We start from the raw sequence: 16,402 nt of genomic DNA, 5'->3' as shown, positions 1-16,402 counted from the left end.
ACAAAAAAGGTAAAGGAATTTTATCTTTTTAACCAAATGTTTTCATTAAAGTAAGAAGCACTTTTAAGAAACCATACTGCATTGGAGTCTTCCCTTTAGGGTTTGGAAATGTGATAGCAAAGTGTCTCTTAGTCTCTCACTTCCAAGAGACAGGCAAAGTGTCTACCAGGACCTATGTGGAAGTAAATGAGAATACTTCTTTGGAACAGATTAAGATTGCCATTGTGCAGGCAATAAAATTACTATCCATTCATTTGTACCTTGGCTTTTATCTAAATTATGACCTTTCTGGGATTCAGAGACCCAGAACATATCTCTTGGTAAACATGAGGATGTCTGAGGTATTGATTGTTAGGCATTCTGGACCAGTGAGATGAGTCTCTATACACTTTCATTTCAGTATGCTTACGAAATAATTGAACATTTTTATTATTTTTCACAACCCAATTTATCTTTAATGTTAACTTTCTAATTGTAAATCCCATCAAATTCTTACAATTCCTTTAGGAAAAGCAAGCCATTAAAATTACACATTTCTTTTCATATATAGTGACTGTACATTCATTTTTAGGGTTTGTGATTATAAGATTTCTAGGCCCAACAATAAGATTCTTACTTATTAATATATTAATCCTATATATGTCTTTACATGACATTTTTGAAGCAGTTAGTTAGAATTCAAGCAACTGTATCTACTGCCATTCTATTCTTAAATGGTAAAACAAATTTGAGATCCAAACTATCAGATATCTTTCTACACTGATGTTCTCAGTACTATTTGATGCAAAAAAATTGCTCATTTATGAGAAAGTTAAGCATTAAAAAGAGCACGTTTGAGTAAGAAAAATCTGGATAAAAAGTAATCTGTTATCCAGATGTGTAGTCTCTAATCATGCAGATGTTTTCAAAAACTAAATGTTGCATTTGTGTGCCTCAAGCAATTCTAAATGAATGACCATGAAACATGATCAAAAGAATCAGGAAGCTTTAGTGTATCTATAGAGGATTTTCTCTCTAACCAAAACTTAAAGCAAAGCTAATCATATGTAGGACTATACATAATCATTAATTAATGTGTAATATCACTATTATGTATAGACAGGAAGTATATAAACACAAATTACTGTAATTGGCATCATTTTATTCTATAGTCAAATCATTTAAAAATATTTCCATAATCTTTCAAGAGTCTTTTTTTTTTTTTGGCCTAAAGTCAGCATTAATATTAGTGCTTTTCTGATACAAAGAACTGTTTAGTAATCACAATAATTATTAACATCCATTTATTTGGTCTCTCATATTCAAAGGTTCAGGCTCAGACTGTCCAAAACTAAGAAATTCAGCTACAATGTGGGAAGAATGGAGAGATCTTAGGGGATCCATTTTTGTTACCAACCCTATCCGCAGGATCTCATGGTAAGGCTCTGCTAGGGACAATAGAGTCTCCTTTCATCTAATTATTGCATTCTTTGTTCTTCGTTGTTTCTAATACATAACAGGAAAGGTATATAGTGGAGGTTAGTGTGGTTGTGAGTGTGTGGGTGGGTGAAGCTATGAGTTGTGAAATTGTAGGCGGATACTCAGAAAAGACCTGAAAGGATGCAAATGGCATGGTTTTTCTTATCACTGACCTAGGATAGGTACATTACAATCAAATATCCAGACACCAAAGGAGAGTCGGAATTTTAAATTGTAAATAGATAAGAAAATACAAGTAGGAAAGCCTGGTGCCCTAATTAAAGATTATATTTAAAGTGCTTTCCTGTGAATGCTTTCACCTGAGAAAGTCTTTAGCCTAGTTTGCAACCTAATTAATCTGAATAATTACTCAGCTAATTTTAGTTCTTAAACAAACCTGAGATAGTAATCAGCAAATTGAGTGGCTCTACAACTTGAATTTGACGAAATGGTCTTCGCTTTATAAGTTTAGTAATGTCCGCCTTTCCACTTCTGTCCATCAGATACAGATTTGATCGAGTTCCTAACAGCAAATTCACTCCTGTCCATATATAAAAAGAAAAGTGCTATATTATCTCAGATTACATTTTTATAATTGAATTTATATTAGTATTTTTGCTATTCAAGTGTGCTGATCTACGTAAAAAAAGGTGACATTTATCATTTTAGGCTAATATTAACTTCATTCTGTGTAAAAATGTACTCTCTACCAACAGAACAAATTGATTTTCATTAAAATACAGAAGATAATACCCTCTGGCAATACTGTTCTGGCTAATGTCTGGTGTGCCATCACACAAGTAGAACGTAATACATAGCTCAGAACCATTTGTAGGGTCCCAAACTTTATAAAAAATATCAATCAACCCTTTTGAAAGTTATCATTAAATATTCAAGATACCTAACTTATGTGAAGTCTTCAATTCAGTTGGCTTCTGATTCCTAACTATAACAGGGTTTTAATGCTTTTAAAGTAATTGTATGTAAATTGTTTTTAAATTGAATTATTCTGTGTTCATGCATGTATGAAAAAACTTACATTGCTAAATGTCTATAAAATTAACTCTTATTTTCATGTATTTAAATTCCTACACTCTATTATTTGTCTGCAGGTTGTATTCATTCAAATATAAGCACTGTTTAAAGACAGAATGAGAAGACTAAAATAGGATATTGAACTAAAGTTAGAATACACTTCAAATAGGGATTCAGGATAAAGATGGAGTAAGAAGAGCCTGAACACACCTCTTTTCATGGAGACACAAAATTTACAGGGCAACTATCAATGAGAATGACCTGAAGACTAGCAGTAAAGATTTTCTACAGCTAAAGATATAAAGAAGGAGCCATAACGAAATGGGAAAGAGGGGCACAGATGTGGTTAAATATCTAGGGTTGATGACTCACAAACAAGAGGATTATCATAACCACACACGTTCTCCCCAAGGAGCAAGGCATCTGAGTCCCCATTGGTTTCCCCAGCCTGAGTGTCTGGCACTGGGAAGGTGAGCTCCCAGAACATCCAGCTTTGAAAACCAAGTGGGGCTTGTGTTGGGAAGAGCTGGAGGTTTATAGGAAAAAGAAACTCCACTCTTAAAGAGCATGCACAAAATCTCACATACTCCAAGTTCCAGGGCAGAAGCAATCGTTCAAAAGGTGGGTCAGACCCACTTGCTGATCTTGGAGAATCCCCCTGGAGAGGCAAGAGGCAGCTAGGACTCCCTCTGGGGACTGAGATACTGGCAGTAGCCATTTGGGGAATCTTGTTCTACCATGTGGACACCAGTCTTGACAAACCCTGTTTGGAATCCTCCCTCTAGGCTATTAGTATTGGGAGCCTGCTCCACCCACCAGCATGGCCACAGTAATTGCATACCACCAGGCTGTACAGCCATTTGCATGGGAGGCTGCTCCGTTCACCAGTAAATCTGCAGCACTTATGCATTGCCAGGCTGCACAGCCAGCCATGCAAGAAGCCTGCACCACTCAGAAGTTAGTCCAAAGCACTTGCATGCCACTGGGCCACACAGCCAAACATGCAGGCATTAGCAGTCCCACAGCAACCACATGAGGCAGGCCCTTGGAGCCAGCCAGGCTAGTGACCAGCCTGCCTACCAACATACCCATAGTAGCTGGCTTTGCCACAATAGAAAGGCACATACAGCTCACATAGGGGACACCCCTAGAGCACCTAGTTCTGGTGGCCAGAGGGGAGCATGCTGCTGGGCCCTTCAAGACATCTCCTACATAAGGCCACTTCTCCAAGACTGAGAGAGAGGTAATGGACTTACCTAAAACATAGAAATAAAAACAGAATTATGCAAAATGAAAGACTAAGGAATATGTTCCAAATGAACGAGTAAGACAAAAATTTCAGAGAAAGAACTAAATGAAATGAGATAAGCAATCTACCTGATAAAGGGTTCAAGATGATGGTCATACAGATGTTCACCAAACTTGGCAGAAGAATGGATGAACATACTGAGAATTTCAACAAAGAATTAGAAAATATAAAAAAGAGCCAATCAAAGCTAAAGAACACAGTAACAGAAGTAAAAATTACACTAGAAGGAATTAAAAGTAGATTATATAAAAAATACAAAAGAATTGACCATTGATCTGGAAGACAGGGTGGTGAAAATCACCCAAGGTGAACACAGAAAAGAAAAAAGAGTGTAAAAAAGAGGATAGTTTAAAGAACCTCTGGGACACAGAAATCTATTGCATTTTTATACACTAATAATGAACTCTCAGAAAGATAAATTAAGAAAACAATCCCATTTACCACTGCATCAAAAAGAATAATGCTTAGCAATATATCTAACCAAGGAGGTAAAAGATCTGTACACTGAAAACTATAATACATTAATGAAAGAAACTGAAAACTACATGGACAAATGGAAAGATACACCATACCTGTGGGTTGGAAGAATTAATATTGTTAAAATATCCATTATACCTAAAGCAATTTACACATTAGATACAATCCACACCAAAATATCAATGGCATTTTTTTTCACAGAACTAGAAAAAACAATCCTAAAATATGTATGAATAAAAAAGACCCTGAATAGCCAAAGCAATCTTGAGAAAGAAGAGCAAGGTTGGAGGTATCATGCTCCCTTATTCGAAACTATACTACAACCAATAGTAATCAAAACAATACAGTATTGGCACAAAGCAGATATACAGATCAGTGGAACCATATACAGAGCACAGAAATAAGAGCCACACTTCAATGAGCAATTAGTCTCTGACAATGGAAGTGATAATACACCATGGGGAAAAGACACCCTCTTCATAAATGGTGTTGGGAAAACTGAACAACTACATTCAAAAGAATGAACCTGACCACATTCTCACACCATGTGCAAAAAGAAATGAAATATGGATAAACCTGAAACCCTAAAGATTCTAGAAGAAAGCAGACTTTTAGAAGAAAGCTCTCTTTGACATTGGTTTTAGCAAATTCTTTTTGGATATGTCTCCTTAGCAAGATAAACAAAAGCAACAATAAACAAATGGGACTACATCAAACTAAAAACTTTTGCACATTAAAGGAATCCATCGATAAAACCAGAGGAAGCATACTGAATGGGAGAAGATATTTGTAAATAATATATCCAATAATGGGTTAATATCTAAAGTATATAAAGAACACATACTACTCAATATCAAAAAACCAAATAGTCTGATTTTAAAATGGGCAAAGGTAGGAGTTCCTGCTGTGGCTCAGTGGGTTAAGAACTTGATATAGTGTCTGGGAGGATGAGGGTTCAATCCCTGGCCTCACTCAGTTGGTTAAGGATTGGCATTGATGCAAGCTGAGGCATAGGTTACAGATGTGGTTCAGATCTGCCATTGCTGTGGTTGTGGTGTAGGCCAGCAGCTACAGCTCTGATTTAACTCCTAGCCCAGGGACTTCCATATGCCACAGCGTGGCCCTAAAAAGAAAAAAAAAATGGGTAGAGGAACTTTTTTTTTTTCCAAAGAAGGCATAGAAATGGCCAGTAGGCACATGAAAAGTTGCTCAACATCACTAGTTACTAGAGAAATGAAAATAAAAACAATGAGGTATCACCTCATACTGGTCACAATGGTTATCATCAAAAAGATAAGATATTACAAGTATTCATGAAGTTGTAGAGAAAATGGAACCTTGGTGCACTGATGGTAGGACTGTAAACTGGTGCATCTGTAGTGGAAATCAGTATGAAAGTTCTTCAAAAAATTAAATATAAAACTAATCAAGGACTTGCAGAATAGACTTGTGGTTGCCAAGGAGCAGGGAGAGGGAGTGGGGTGGTTGGGAGCTTGGGGTTAATAGATGCAAACTATTGCCTTTGGAATGGATTAGCGATGATATTCTGCTGTGTAGCACTGGGAACTATGTCTAGTCACCTATGTTGGAGCATGATAATGTGTGAAAATAGAATGTGTACGTGTATGCGTAACTGGGTCACCATGCTGTACAGTAGAAAAATATTGTATTGGGGAAGTAACTATTAAAAAAAAACAAATATTCGTTGAGTGCATGTCTAACTATAAAAAAAAACACTATCACATGATCTAGTAGCTTCAATTCTGAATATTTATTTACCTAAAGAAAACTAAAATACTATTTCAAAAAGATATATGTGCACTCCATGTTCAGTGCAGCATTTTTACAATTGCCAAGATATGGAAGCAACCTAAGTAGTGACTATCAACAGATGGATGGATAAAGAACACACACACACATAACCGAGCCATGAAAAAGAATGAAATCTTGCCATTTGTGACAACATGGATTGATTTAAAGTTTATTATGCTAAGTGAATTAAGTCAGACAAAGACAAATACTATATGATCTCACTTATAAATGGAATTAAAAAAAATGAAAACATAGATAGATACAAATAACAAAGGAGTGGTTACCAGAAAGGAGGGTGGAGTTTGGATGAAATAGATGAAGGGGATTCAAAGGTAATTCCAATGATGAAATAACTCAAGGGCTATTATATATAGCATAAAGAATATGGCGAATAATAATAATTTTGTGGATAGTTATTTGAGTTATCATAGTGATCATTTCATAATGTATTTAACTGTCAAATCACTGCTGCAAACCTGAAACGAACATAATATTGTACACTAACGATGTTATGGGGGGTGGGTGGGGAGTGGGATAGACAGGGACTTTGGGGTTGTTGGATGCAAATCGTAACATTTAGGAAGGATTGGCAATGAGGTCCTATTGTGCAGCACAGGGAACTGTGTGTGTTTGGGCCACTTTGCTATACAACAGAACTTGATGAAACATTGTAAATCAACTATATTTTAATTTAAAAAATACACTTCAAACCACTGCAGGAGTTCCCCTCCCCCCATTGCCTGAGTCACAGGAGAAAATTAAGAAAAATAATATACAAGAATACTTCAGTGTCTCCAGTCTACTTGCACAATACCTGTTCTCCAAGGGTATGAGGAGAAAAGACAAGTGTCTCTTCCTTCATTTCCCCACTCCATCCTTTACCAGTCCCATAAGTAATGCTTAGTGGTAGATTTAGGAACTGCACTTCCCATAAGGGAATCAGACAGAGAAGGGGAAGTACAATACATTTTGACAATAATCTTCTACTTTTCAAAATATAAAACCACAAGTTATAAAAACGAATTACTAGAGATGAAGTTCATTTCTGGCTAGTTGCCTGACTGAAATGATAATGAAGGAAACTTTGCTTTCTTATTAGCTGACACATTATATTAGCAGAACTTTGAGGATGGCATGTTTTTTTCCTAAGTTGTTTAATTCACTTAACTATAATGTTTGCCACACTGCTCTATTTTTTATTTAAAATTCTATCTCCCATTCAATCACACATTAAGCAAAGTCTATGAAATTGTAGGTTGGAGGTTGGCATTTGCTTTGGACTTTTCCCTTCCTTGCATTCATTTATTCTGTTTCATTTATGATTCAGACTGGCTTGAGGTAAAATATTGTCTCAGCATTACCAATGTGGCTATAATTTTTATGGAACAAAGGGTTGAAAAAGTCTACCAAGGTTAAGATATTATAGAGGGAACTTTCTCTACAGATCCACAAGATATTTTAAAAATAAGAATCTGAAGAATTTTTTGTAATGCCTCATTAAGTATCATATGCTGCACACTACCACAAATTAAAAATACTAAGCTTGAATTTTCAAATAATCATAATCTAGTCCAACTTTATATTTTAGCCAAGTTAATTCAGATTACAAATAAAAGCAGAATAAAAAAAGGGAGGGAGCAATTCAAACATCAAACTGCACTGAGTTAAAACACACAAATAAGCAAGTTAACTACTGTGTGTGTGTGTGTGTGTGTGTGTGTGTGTGTGTGTGTATTCTTGGAAATTATTTGTCAATAGCAAACACATGTTTTACATCTACGATTTTTTCACGTTTTCTATAAAAATATATTCCTTAAAATCAACTCAGTTTTAAGAAACATAACTCACCCCACAAAGAACCACAGCAGATCTCAGAAGTGAATTCCTTTTCATACATGTGGATTAGTGGCTTTTTACATTCAGGAGAGACATATAGTGGGTTAACGTTGACTTCAGATGGTCGCTTAGGTGATTTCTCAGGTACTTCCACAAATCCAGCATATACTGTGAAGAGAAGATATTGAAAGAACTTACTAGTATATATACCATATGCATTTGAGTGTTTCCACAAATGAGACACAGCCTACAAAAATTCCTTTTCCTTTATTGCCTTTTATATTTTACTGGCATTATCACTTCTACAACTCCTAAACCATCAGATAACACAAACCAAGATGGTCCAATACATTCCTGAATATGAATGTATTTTGGGTTACTGTGATCAGGTTGCAAATAAAATCCAGATAAGAGCCCCAGTTTCTCAACTGTAGTTCAAATTTAGGTATCATAATGTTTTAGTGAAGAGTAGATTACACACACACATATGTATATATATACACACACACACACACACACACACATACACATATACATGCATCTTCCCACAGGGATATATATATATATATATGTACATCTGAATTTATGTCAACTGAAATCAGAGTGATTTGATTATTTCTGATAATGGACCAATGATCAAACACTAATATGTGAACAGACTGCAGCAGTTGGAGGTTATATTAAATATACTTACAGATGGCACCAGCAAAGTCAGCATTTGCAGCTCTTTCAGAACCGTTGGAAGGAGATGAATGGCTGGCAGAAAAACCCGATTCTGCTGATACTTCTGATATGTCTATACTGTTATTCTCATCATCAGGTGCTATGGGTGCAGCGCCTGAGGCAATGGCATTTGAGGCCTCTCTTCTAAGACCAGACCCCTAAAAGATGATGGAAAATTAACTTTGACTTTATTAGGAAATTAGGAATGTGAGAAATAAAATATGCCTAGGGGTCTTTTGAAAAAGAGAATGCAAAATTTGTAACATCTATAATTCCTTGTCCTTATAAAATCCACATTTACCAGAAGAACTCAACAATGTTATCAGCAAAGAAAGAATTAACCTGTGTTGAGACAACTGATGTCAGAATAAAAATTCAAGGAACATGAAATATTTCATTGATAATTTCGGGACCTAAAATTTGTGAACTTTTTATTGTGCATAATATACCTTGCTAGGCATCTTATTTAGATATTGTTGCGAATTCTTACAACAACCCAAAAAGTAAGTATGATCATCTCTATTTTACTTACAAGGAAACTAAAGCTTAGTGAGGTCAAATAATTTATTCCAGGTCAAAGACATAAGTAGGGGAATCAGAGTTTGAAGCCAAAGTTTATTTGATTCCAAAGCTTAATTCAGCTATGCTATGCCAAACAGTTACACTGAAAAAATAAAAAGCACCATTGTGGTGGATTCAACTTCATTTTATCAAATGACAAAGCTAATGATGAAAAATCAACCAACGCAAATTCAAGAGTGTGAACATGCTTAGGTGAAAATCAAGCCAGCTTTCAGAGAACTTACAGAGAAGAAACTCAGGGATAAAAGTCACAATATGTGACAATTTATGTGGGATGCCATATACGGTGGACAAATATACCAACTGTTTTTGGTAAGCCTGTTTGTTGATTAGCATTTCTTTGTGTCTAAACAGTGATTTTTGGCATTAATACAGTTAAAGACTTGTTTTTATGACCTTTCCTGCCACAAAAGTGTTATATGACAATATGTACTTTTAAAAGTGGAAGGAAGAGTCATTCATTCTGTAAATGTCAAAGACATTTCTTGAGAACTGGAGATACCCAGAGTGCTATGAAAACTGTGCTGGGACATCCTGTTTTAATGCTTTAACTAAGATAAGTAGTTATGTAGGTAAGTATGTAGGTAGGATGGATGGATAGATGGATGGATGGATGAAAGGAAAGATAGAAAGACAGACAAGATAGGTACATAAATGATAGATAGGTAGATAGATAGATAGATAGATAGATAGATAGATAGATAGATGATAGATAGACAGACAGACAGGAAGACATCCACTGTTTTTACATTGAAACCATCTAGTGAGTTTCCCACTGACACTGGTTTCACATTGGAAACCATCTAGGGAGTTTCTTCCTTCCTTGTTTTCTTCATTTTCTTCCTTTACTGATTTCTCCTATAATTATTATGTGCCTACCATAGACCAAGCCCTAGGTTGGACCCTGGGATGGTGAGTGGGTAAAGAAAAGTAATCAAAGATGGATTAAACATAGTTCCTGCATCTTAAGAGTTCACAATCTATTGTGACAGAAGATTAAGTAAACAAATAAATAAATTATAATGTCATAAGTACTAAAATAAAATGATGGCAAAATGCTTATAAGCACAGATGAAGGGGTATATAATTCTGCAGTGGGACGTCAAAGATGATATATGAGTTGCATCATGAAGGATGGCTAGCTCAAAAACAGAGATGAGGTGAGGGGGAACCCTTATAGACAGAGGGAACAGCTTGCACAAGGTCACCAATTCATGAAAGACCATGGCATCTTCTAAGGACAATAGGCTGGGAAAGTAAATTGGCATGATGTTTCCTCTGTCTGGAATCTCCCCTGTGTTTTCCGATATCCAGATACTCCCCATTCATCGAGAATTATTTCAAATAGCTACATGCTCCAGAAAATCTTCTCTGTGGTAGTTCCTATAGATCTAGCATCTATGAAGCTACTTGAGTATTTTTAAACTATCCATAAAGTCAGTAAATGTTTTTCAATGACAAAATCATTGTCTAAACACAATACACTAATTCTGTTAAAATTGCTTGTGTTAAGAGTTCCTCAAAAAGTTAAACTAGAATCTAAAAATTCCTTCCACTCCTAGATATATAGCTCGAAGAACTGGAAACAGGGACTTCAACAACAAATACTTGTACACCAATAGTCACTGCAGCAAAAAGTGAAAATGATCCAAATGTTTATCAGTAGATGAATAGATAAACAAAATGTAATATATTCATACTAGAATATTATTCAGCCTTTTTAAGGAAGGAAATTCTGATACATGCTACAACATGGATGAACCTTGAAAATATTATGGTAAGTGATGTACCCAGATAGAAAGTAGAATAGAGGTTATTGGGGATTAGGGGGAGGGGTAATGGAAACTTATTTGTTGGAGATGATATAAAAATTTCCAGAAATGAGCAGTAGTATTTGTTGCACAACACTACGAATGTACTTAATTCCACTGAATTGTACACTTAAAGACGATTAAAATGTAAAATGTTATGTATATTTTATCACAATAAAAACTCCCAGGAAAAAAATGTATGTGTTAAGAGATACTATCCTAAGCATAGGATATGAGTCATTAAGGTACACAAAGAAGACACTGTTGTCCCTGGAAATAAATAGAAACCATCCAAATTAGAAGAAATAAAGATCTATCTACAGATATAATTTTTAAAAATGTTTAAGGCTTTAGAATAGAAATTTAAAACACATTTGGAATGGCTGGAAATACGACATCAAATAAAGAAACACATTCACAAGGAAAGAAATTCATTCTCCTTTTCAAATGGTACATTACCTCTGGCTGATGTTCAAATTCCTGGGATGCTGGTCTCTCTAATACTGGATCATCTGTCTCTGAGCAATTTTCTTGTCCATTGAGTTCAAGGGCTTTACTCTCTTCATTGGTTCCACTAATTCCATCATTTCCATTACCCTCCTTGCCTCTTCTTCCACTACCTATACTGGCTCTGTGTCCTTCATAGTCTCCAATGTCTGCACTGTTTCCACTGGCTGCACTTTCTCTGTGGATTCTACTAGCTCCTTGGCTTCCATAATTGCTGAAAGTTCCTTCTCTTCTATAACTTCCATATTTGCCATCTTGCTTGCAGCTACCATCTCTGCCATAGCCTGGCCTGATGACAAGATCCAATTAATGATAGAAAGCCACCCAACAAAAACATATTTGAAAGTCAACAAATGAAACAATTTGGATGCCTTATACATCTGTACCATATCCAGGCCTGTTTTTGCTCTATTTGAGTGTAGTCATGATATAGATATGAAATATGCCCCTATGTCCAGTAAATCTTTTTTTTTCTTCAGTAAATCTTAAATATCACATTAACATCATAGCCACTGTTAATTCCTTGCTGCATTTGGATGGCAGATGCATCCTTTATTAGGAACATGTGTTAGGTTAGTAGCAATAATATGTTTTTTTCTTAAATAATAGACTACTTCATGCATTAACAACTTCATAGCCACATGAATTATCAAGCCCATATTTTTGGCTCAACCACAACATATTTGAATAATTCTTGTAACAGATCTAATTTATGTTAAACATGTGCCTTGATTTTCTAACATGTACACTGTCTGCTTTGCAACAGATTCCCATTGATTATTCTACTACTACCAGCAAGAAGTTCAGTAGTATAGATCTCATTTAAGATAGCTGCTAAGGATGTTTGCTAAGAACACAAAGCCTAGCAAAATGTCTGATGATCTTTTGCATAAGAGACAACATACATATATACCTATGATAATTCTAAAAGCAAATAAATTTGAGAACAAAATTCCTGGTAATTTTTTTAGGTGGCAAAAAAGAAAAAAAATGTTGAATGATCTGTAGTCTGTTATGTCATGTATACCCCCAGTAATACCTGAAAATTAATAAAATAAAATGTGGATTTCAATATTGTAATGCAAATGATCTTCCCAGTGTTAAGTATTTTTCTAAAAATATAAAAACATATAGTATTAATGAATCATTCTTGAGAGCAGTTTATATATAAACCATAGCATATATAATTAAAAATACACTGGCTGTTTATAGAGTGGGAGCAAGTAATTATATATACAACAAACAACTGGTGGTCTGCCAAAAACACAACTTCACTAAATATTATCACTTGGGGCAGCTACTCTATAAGAAGATAAAGTTGAGTGTGCACTAAATTTACTTATAGCAGTTTTCAGAATCCCGAGAATAATGCTGTTAGTAAGTTGCAGCCTTAAACTATCAAGTGAGTGTCAAATTTGCAATTCATTTTTCTCAACAAATTTAAAATTTTGTTCACAAACATCAAGGCTTCAATGGACAGTTGTTAAGTAGCACACTAGTTAGTTTGTCACCCCATTTCTCATTTTCATTGTGGTTTGACAGGGTATGATGATTCAGTAACACTAAATTTAACAGAAACATCCAGATGATTCCAGTTATAAGGAACCTAGTAAACTTAATAAAATATGGTATTGCAAGAAGTGCAAAATTAAGTGTTTTACATTAAAATAATTTAAAATCTATTATTGAAAATCTATCATTTACCAATATGCAAGTGCAATTCATTCACGTTCTTGCTAATAAATTTTGAAAGTACATCAAAGATGCAAATAGTGCTGAAATTTTAAAACATGGACAGTGCAAGTAATCTAGAAAAACTAACCTTGGCCAGCTAGGAGCATCATCAGGATTATTGCCTTTGTCATCAACGATATCATCATTGTTTTCAACATCATGGTCTTCACCAACACTATGAGCCTGATCAACCTGATTGTCCAAGTCATCACTGCCATTGTCATGGTCGTAGGTATCTTCATAAGCATCATTAGAATCGTCATCATCATCATCAGTATCAGCACCAGCATCATAGAGTTCAACATAATCACCATCCTCTTCAGGTGGCTGAATGACAGGTTCGGGAGTTAACCAATCATTCCGGAAGATTTCAGAGAGTGCATTATAGCCTACCCATTCATTTGTCAAGTAAACGGGGGGTGATATTTTTCCTACTTTAAATCCGTCTGGAACCTGTGTGCACAAGAAAGGTTAATGTAGTCTCCAGTAGCCTTTCATTTTCTTCTAAATTGGAAAGCTTCCAAGCTGACAATATTTTAAAATATATTTTCAGTTGAAATGAAGATGTTCACTCATAAGATAGAGTCAACATTTTTGTGAGGATGAGATGCCAAAACCCAAACCTCAGGCTGTGATCATTAATGGCCTTTCTGGATCACACAGGGCAAGTTTTACTGACTTCGTTTTTTATTAGCCCTACTTATCTGATAAGAAGTAGACATTTAGTTTGGTACTGGAGAAGAGAACAGATAATTTGATGCTCTTTAGAATACAGTCACTTTTTTCTTTTATTCTCTGATATTAGGATTAACACATAGCTCTTAAAATTGATACATTAATTTCCCAGCTCTAGTTTTATTCAACATAGGTTGTCTTAAAGTAATGCAAACACTTCTAAGTAGTAAATTAATATGAATCCACCTTTACATATGATATGTGTCATATAAGCAAGCTTTGGGCAATCTGAAAGGGGTATATGTAGTAGGGTAGAGGTAATTACAAAAGTAAATGAATGATCTGAAAGCATACTGCAAAAATAATTGGAAGGCCTTTTTCTTTACGAAATTAGAAGGTATTTTTCACTAAATGTTTTATCTTTGTGCATTGCCTCACCATCCAAGAAATGATATTAGACAAAAATTGAGCATCTAGGAGCCCTGGTGCCTAGTGGTTAGGGACTTGGCATTGTTATTGCCATGACTCAGGTTACTGCTGTGACTCAAGTTTAATCCCTGGCCTAGGAACTTCCACATGTTATAGGAAAAAATTGAGCATCTACTCCTTAATTTGAGGTTAGCTTCTATAAACAGCTTTTTATCATTCCTCTCTTGAATATGTTATGACACAAGAATGTGAAAATTAAATATTTTATGATCAACTAAATGTTTTTCCATTTCAAATTTAATTTCTAGATTTCATATTCTACATACTGACATAGCAACAGAAACCTGTATTTAAAAGATTAATAAAAAACTAAACACTTTAACCTGTCTTTCAAGTGAAGATGAAAATATGTCAGTAAAAAATAAATCAAAAATTAAATAGAACAGATGTCATTATGTTAGGAGTTAAGATGGAAACCTACATGGACGTCAATCAGCAACTTCTGATCAATAGTAGAATAAGGTGGTGATGACTGGGATCTCCTCCTGGTCACGGGACTCTGTTCCTCAGAAGAAGATTCTGTAGAATGCCAAAAAAATAAAAACAAACATTAGTAACAGTGCTGATCACAGCCATCGACTTCATTTTTACAGTAGATCAGTTCAATCCTTTGGTATTTTTCTTTTAGCCTCTACATTCAGGGGATATCACCTGAAAAATTCTTATGGGGCCAAGATCTCATGTTCTGTTTTCGGAGGTAGTGACAGGCTCAAGGTTTACTCTTTTAGACTTACATGGATCTTTTGTTTTTAATATTAAATGTACACTTACTAAATATTTCTATTTATGTAAGAAGGCACACAGTAAGATGTTTATACAGATAGCCCCATTTCTTTAAAAAAAAGTATCAAGAATAAGAAGGGCTGGGTGGTACCTCTGGTCTCCCATTCTAACCAGTAGTAAAAGAGCCCAACAGTGTTATTAGAATATGATAGATTAGATAAAACTTTCGAGAGGAGATTTGGTTCTATAATCTTAATCCCCCAATTTCCAGGTGTTACCCCCAATATATTCTCAGGTGCTTCTGTACAGTTGAGAAGTAAACAACTGAAAAGTGACAAATCTTTGTCCTTTTTATAAAGCTGGGAAACTTTCTGTAGCAGCACTCTGCAATAGACCTTTCTGCAGTCATAGAAATGTTCTGTATCTGCCTTGTCCAATACAGTAGCCACTAGCCACACTTGGCTATTGAGCACTTGAAATATGGCCAGTGTATCTGAGGGGAGGAATTTAAATTTTTCTTTCATTTTCATTTTAGTTTTAATTTTAATAGCCATATTTGCTAGTTATATCACAATGCAAAGCTCAATTCTATAGTGTAAACACTTTCACTTAACATGCAAATTTATCTGGATTGGCAGTCTGGATTTTTGATACTAAGATTTGGTATAGTAAATAACATCTATAGCTAAAACAGAGTGGGAATATTTAGGCTCAAAGATCAGTAGACCTGGGTGAGCGTACTTAGAAAAAAGTCACTAAGGGGACTCTCAAGTCCTTGTTTATTATGTTTGTGTGCTTGGATTTTAAAGATAAACAGTACTATCCCTCTTTTATTTGCTGCCTTGATATATATAGCCAAAGTACTGACACTACAACTTCAAAAAGCATGTATTTGAAAACACTGATATCTTTTGAGAATATTATACTGGAACATATCTTACAATTTGTATATGCATCTCTGACAACTATTATATTTCATAGTTTATTATCTTTCTGTAGTAAACTATTTTCTCTAAGTCTTATGGTGTGTTATTAGGCTAAGTAAGAAGTTTGGGCGAATGTTTGAAATTCTGAGGCAAATTTGTAGTAAGATGTTCTGATTTCCTGCCTCATGAAGTATGCAATCTTATGGAAACTTCAAATCATCTATATAGCACACACAATAAAATCATAGAGTTTTAGGAGTTCCCACTGTGGATCAGTGGGTTAAGATTCTGACAGAAGCAGCTCA

General features: G+C 35.0%; 1 protein-coding gene across 1 annotated transcript in view; it reads right to left on the bottom strand.

Moving 5' to 3' along the window:
* Window positions 1-16,402, bottom strand: part of NRK (Nik related kinase) — a 128,588-nt gene that overhangs the window by 18,334 nt on the left and 93,852 nt on the right. The window contains exons 17-22 of the mRNA XM_047765737.1: window positions 14,870-14,967; window positions 13,373-13,737; window positions 11,503-11,839; window positions 8,622-8,808; window positions 7,940-8,095; window positions 1,856-1,999 (exon numbers count right to left, since the gene is read on the bottom strand). Coding sequence (XP_047621693.1) covers window positions 1,856-1,999; window positions 7,940-8,095; window positions 8,622-8,808; window positions 11,503-11,839; window positions 13,373-13,737; window positions 14,870-14,967 — 1,287 coding nt within the window. The remainder of the gene's footprint in view (window positions 1-1,855; window positions 2,000-7,939; window positions 8,096-8,621; window positions 8,809-11,502; window positions 11,840-13,372; window positions 13,738-14,869; window positions 14,968-16,402) is intronic.

Source organism: Phacochoerus africanus, chromosome X (genome assembly GCF_016906955.1).
Source record: "Phacochoerus africanus isolate WHEZ1 chromosome X, ROS_Pafr_v1, whole genome shotgun sequence".
NCBI classification, from domain to species: Eukaryota; Metazoa; Chordata; class Mammalia; order Artiodactyla; family Suidae; genus Phacochoerus; species Phacochoerus africanus.
This window is presented reverse-complemented; position numbering and strand designations above follow the sequence as displayed.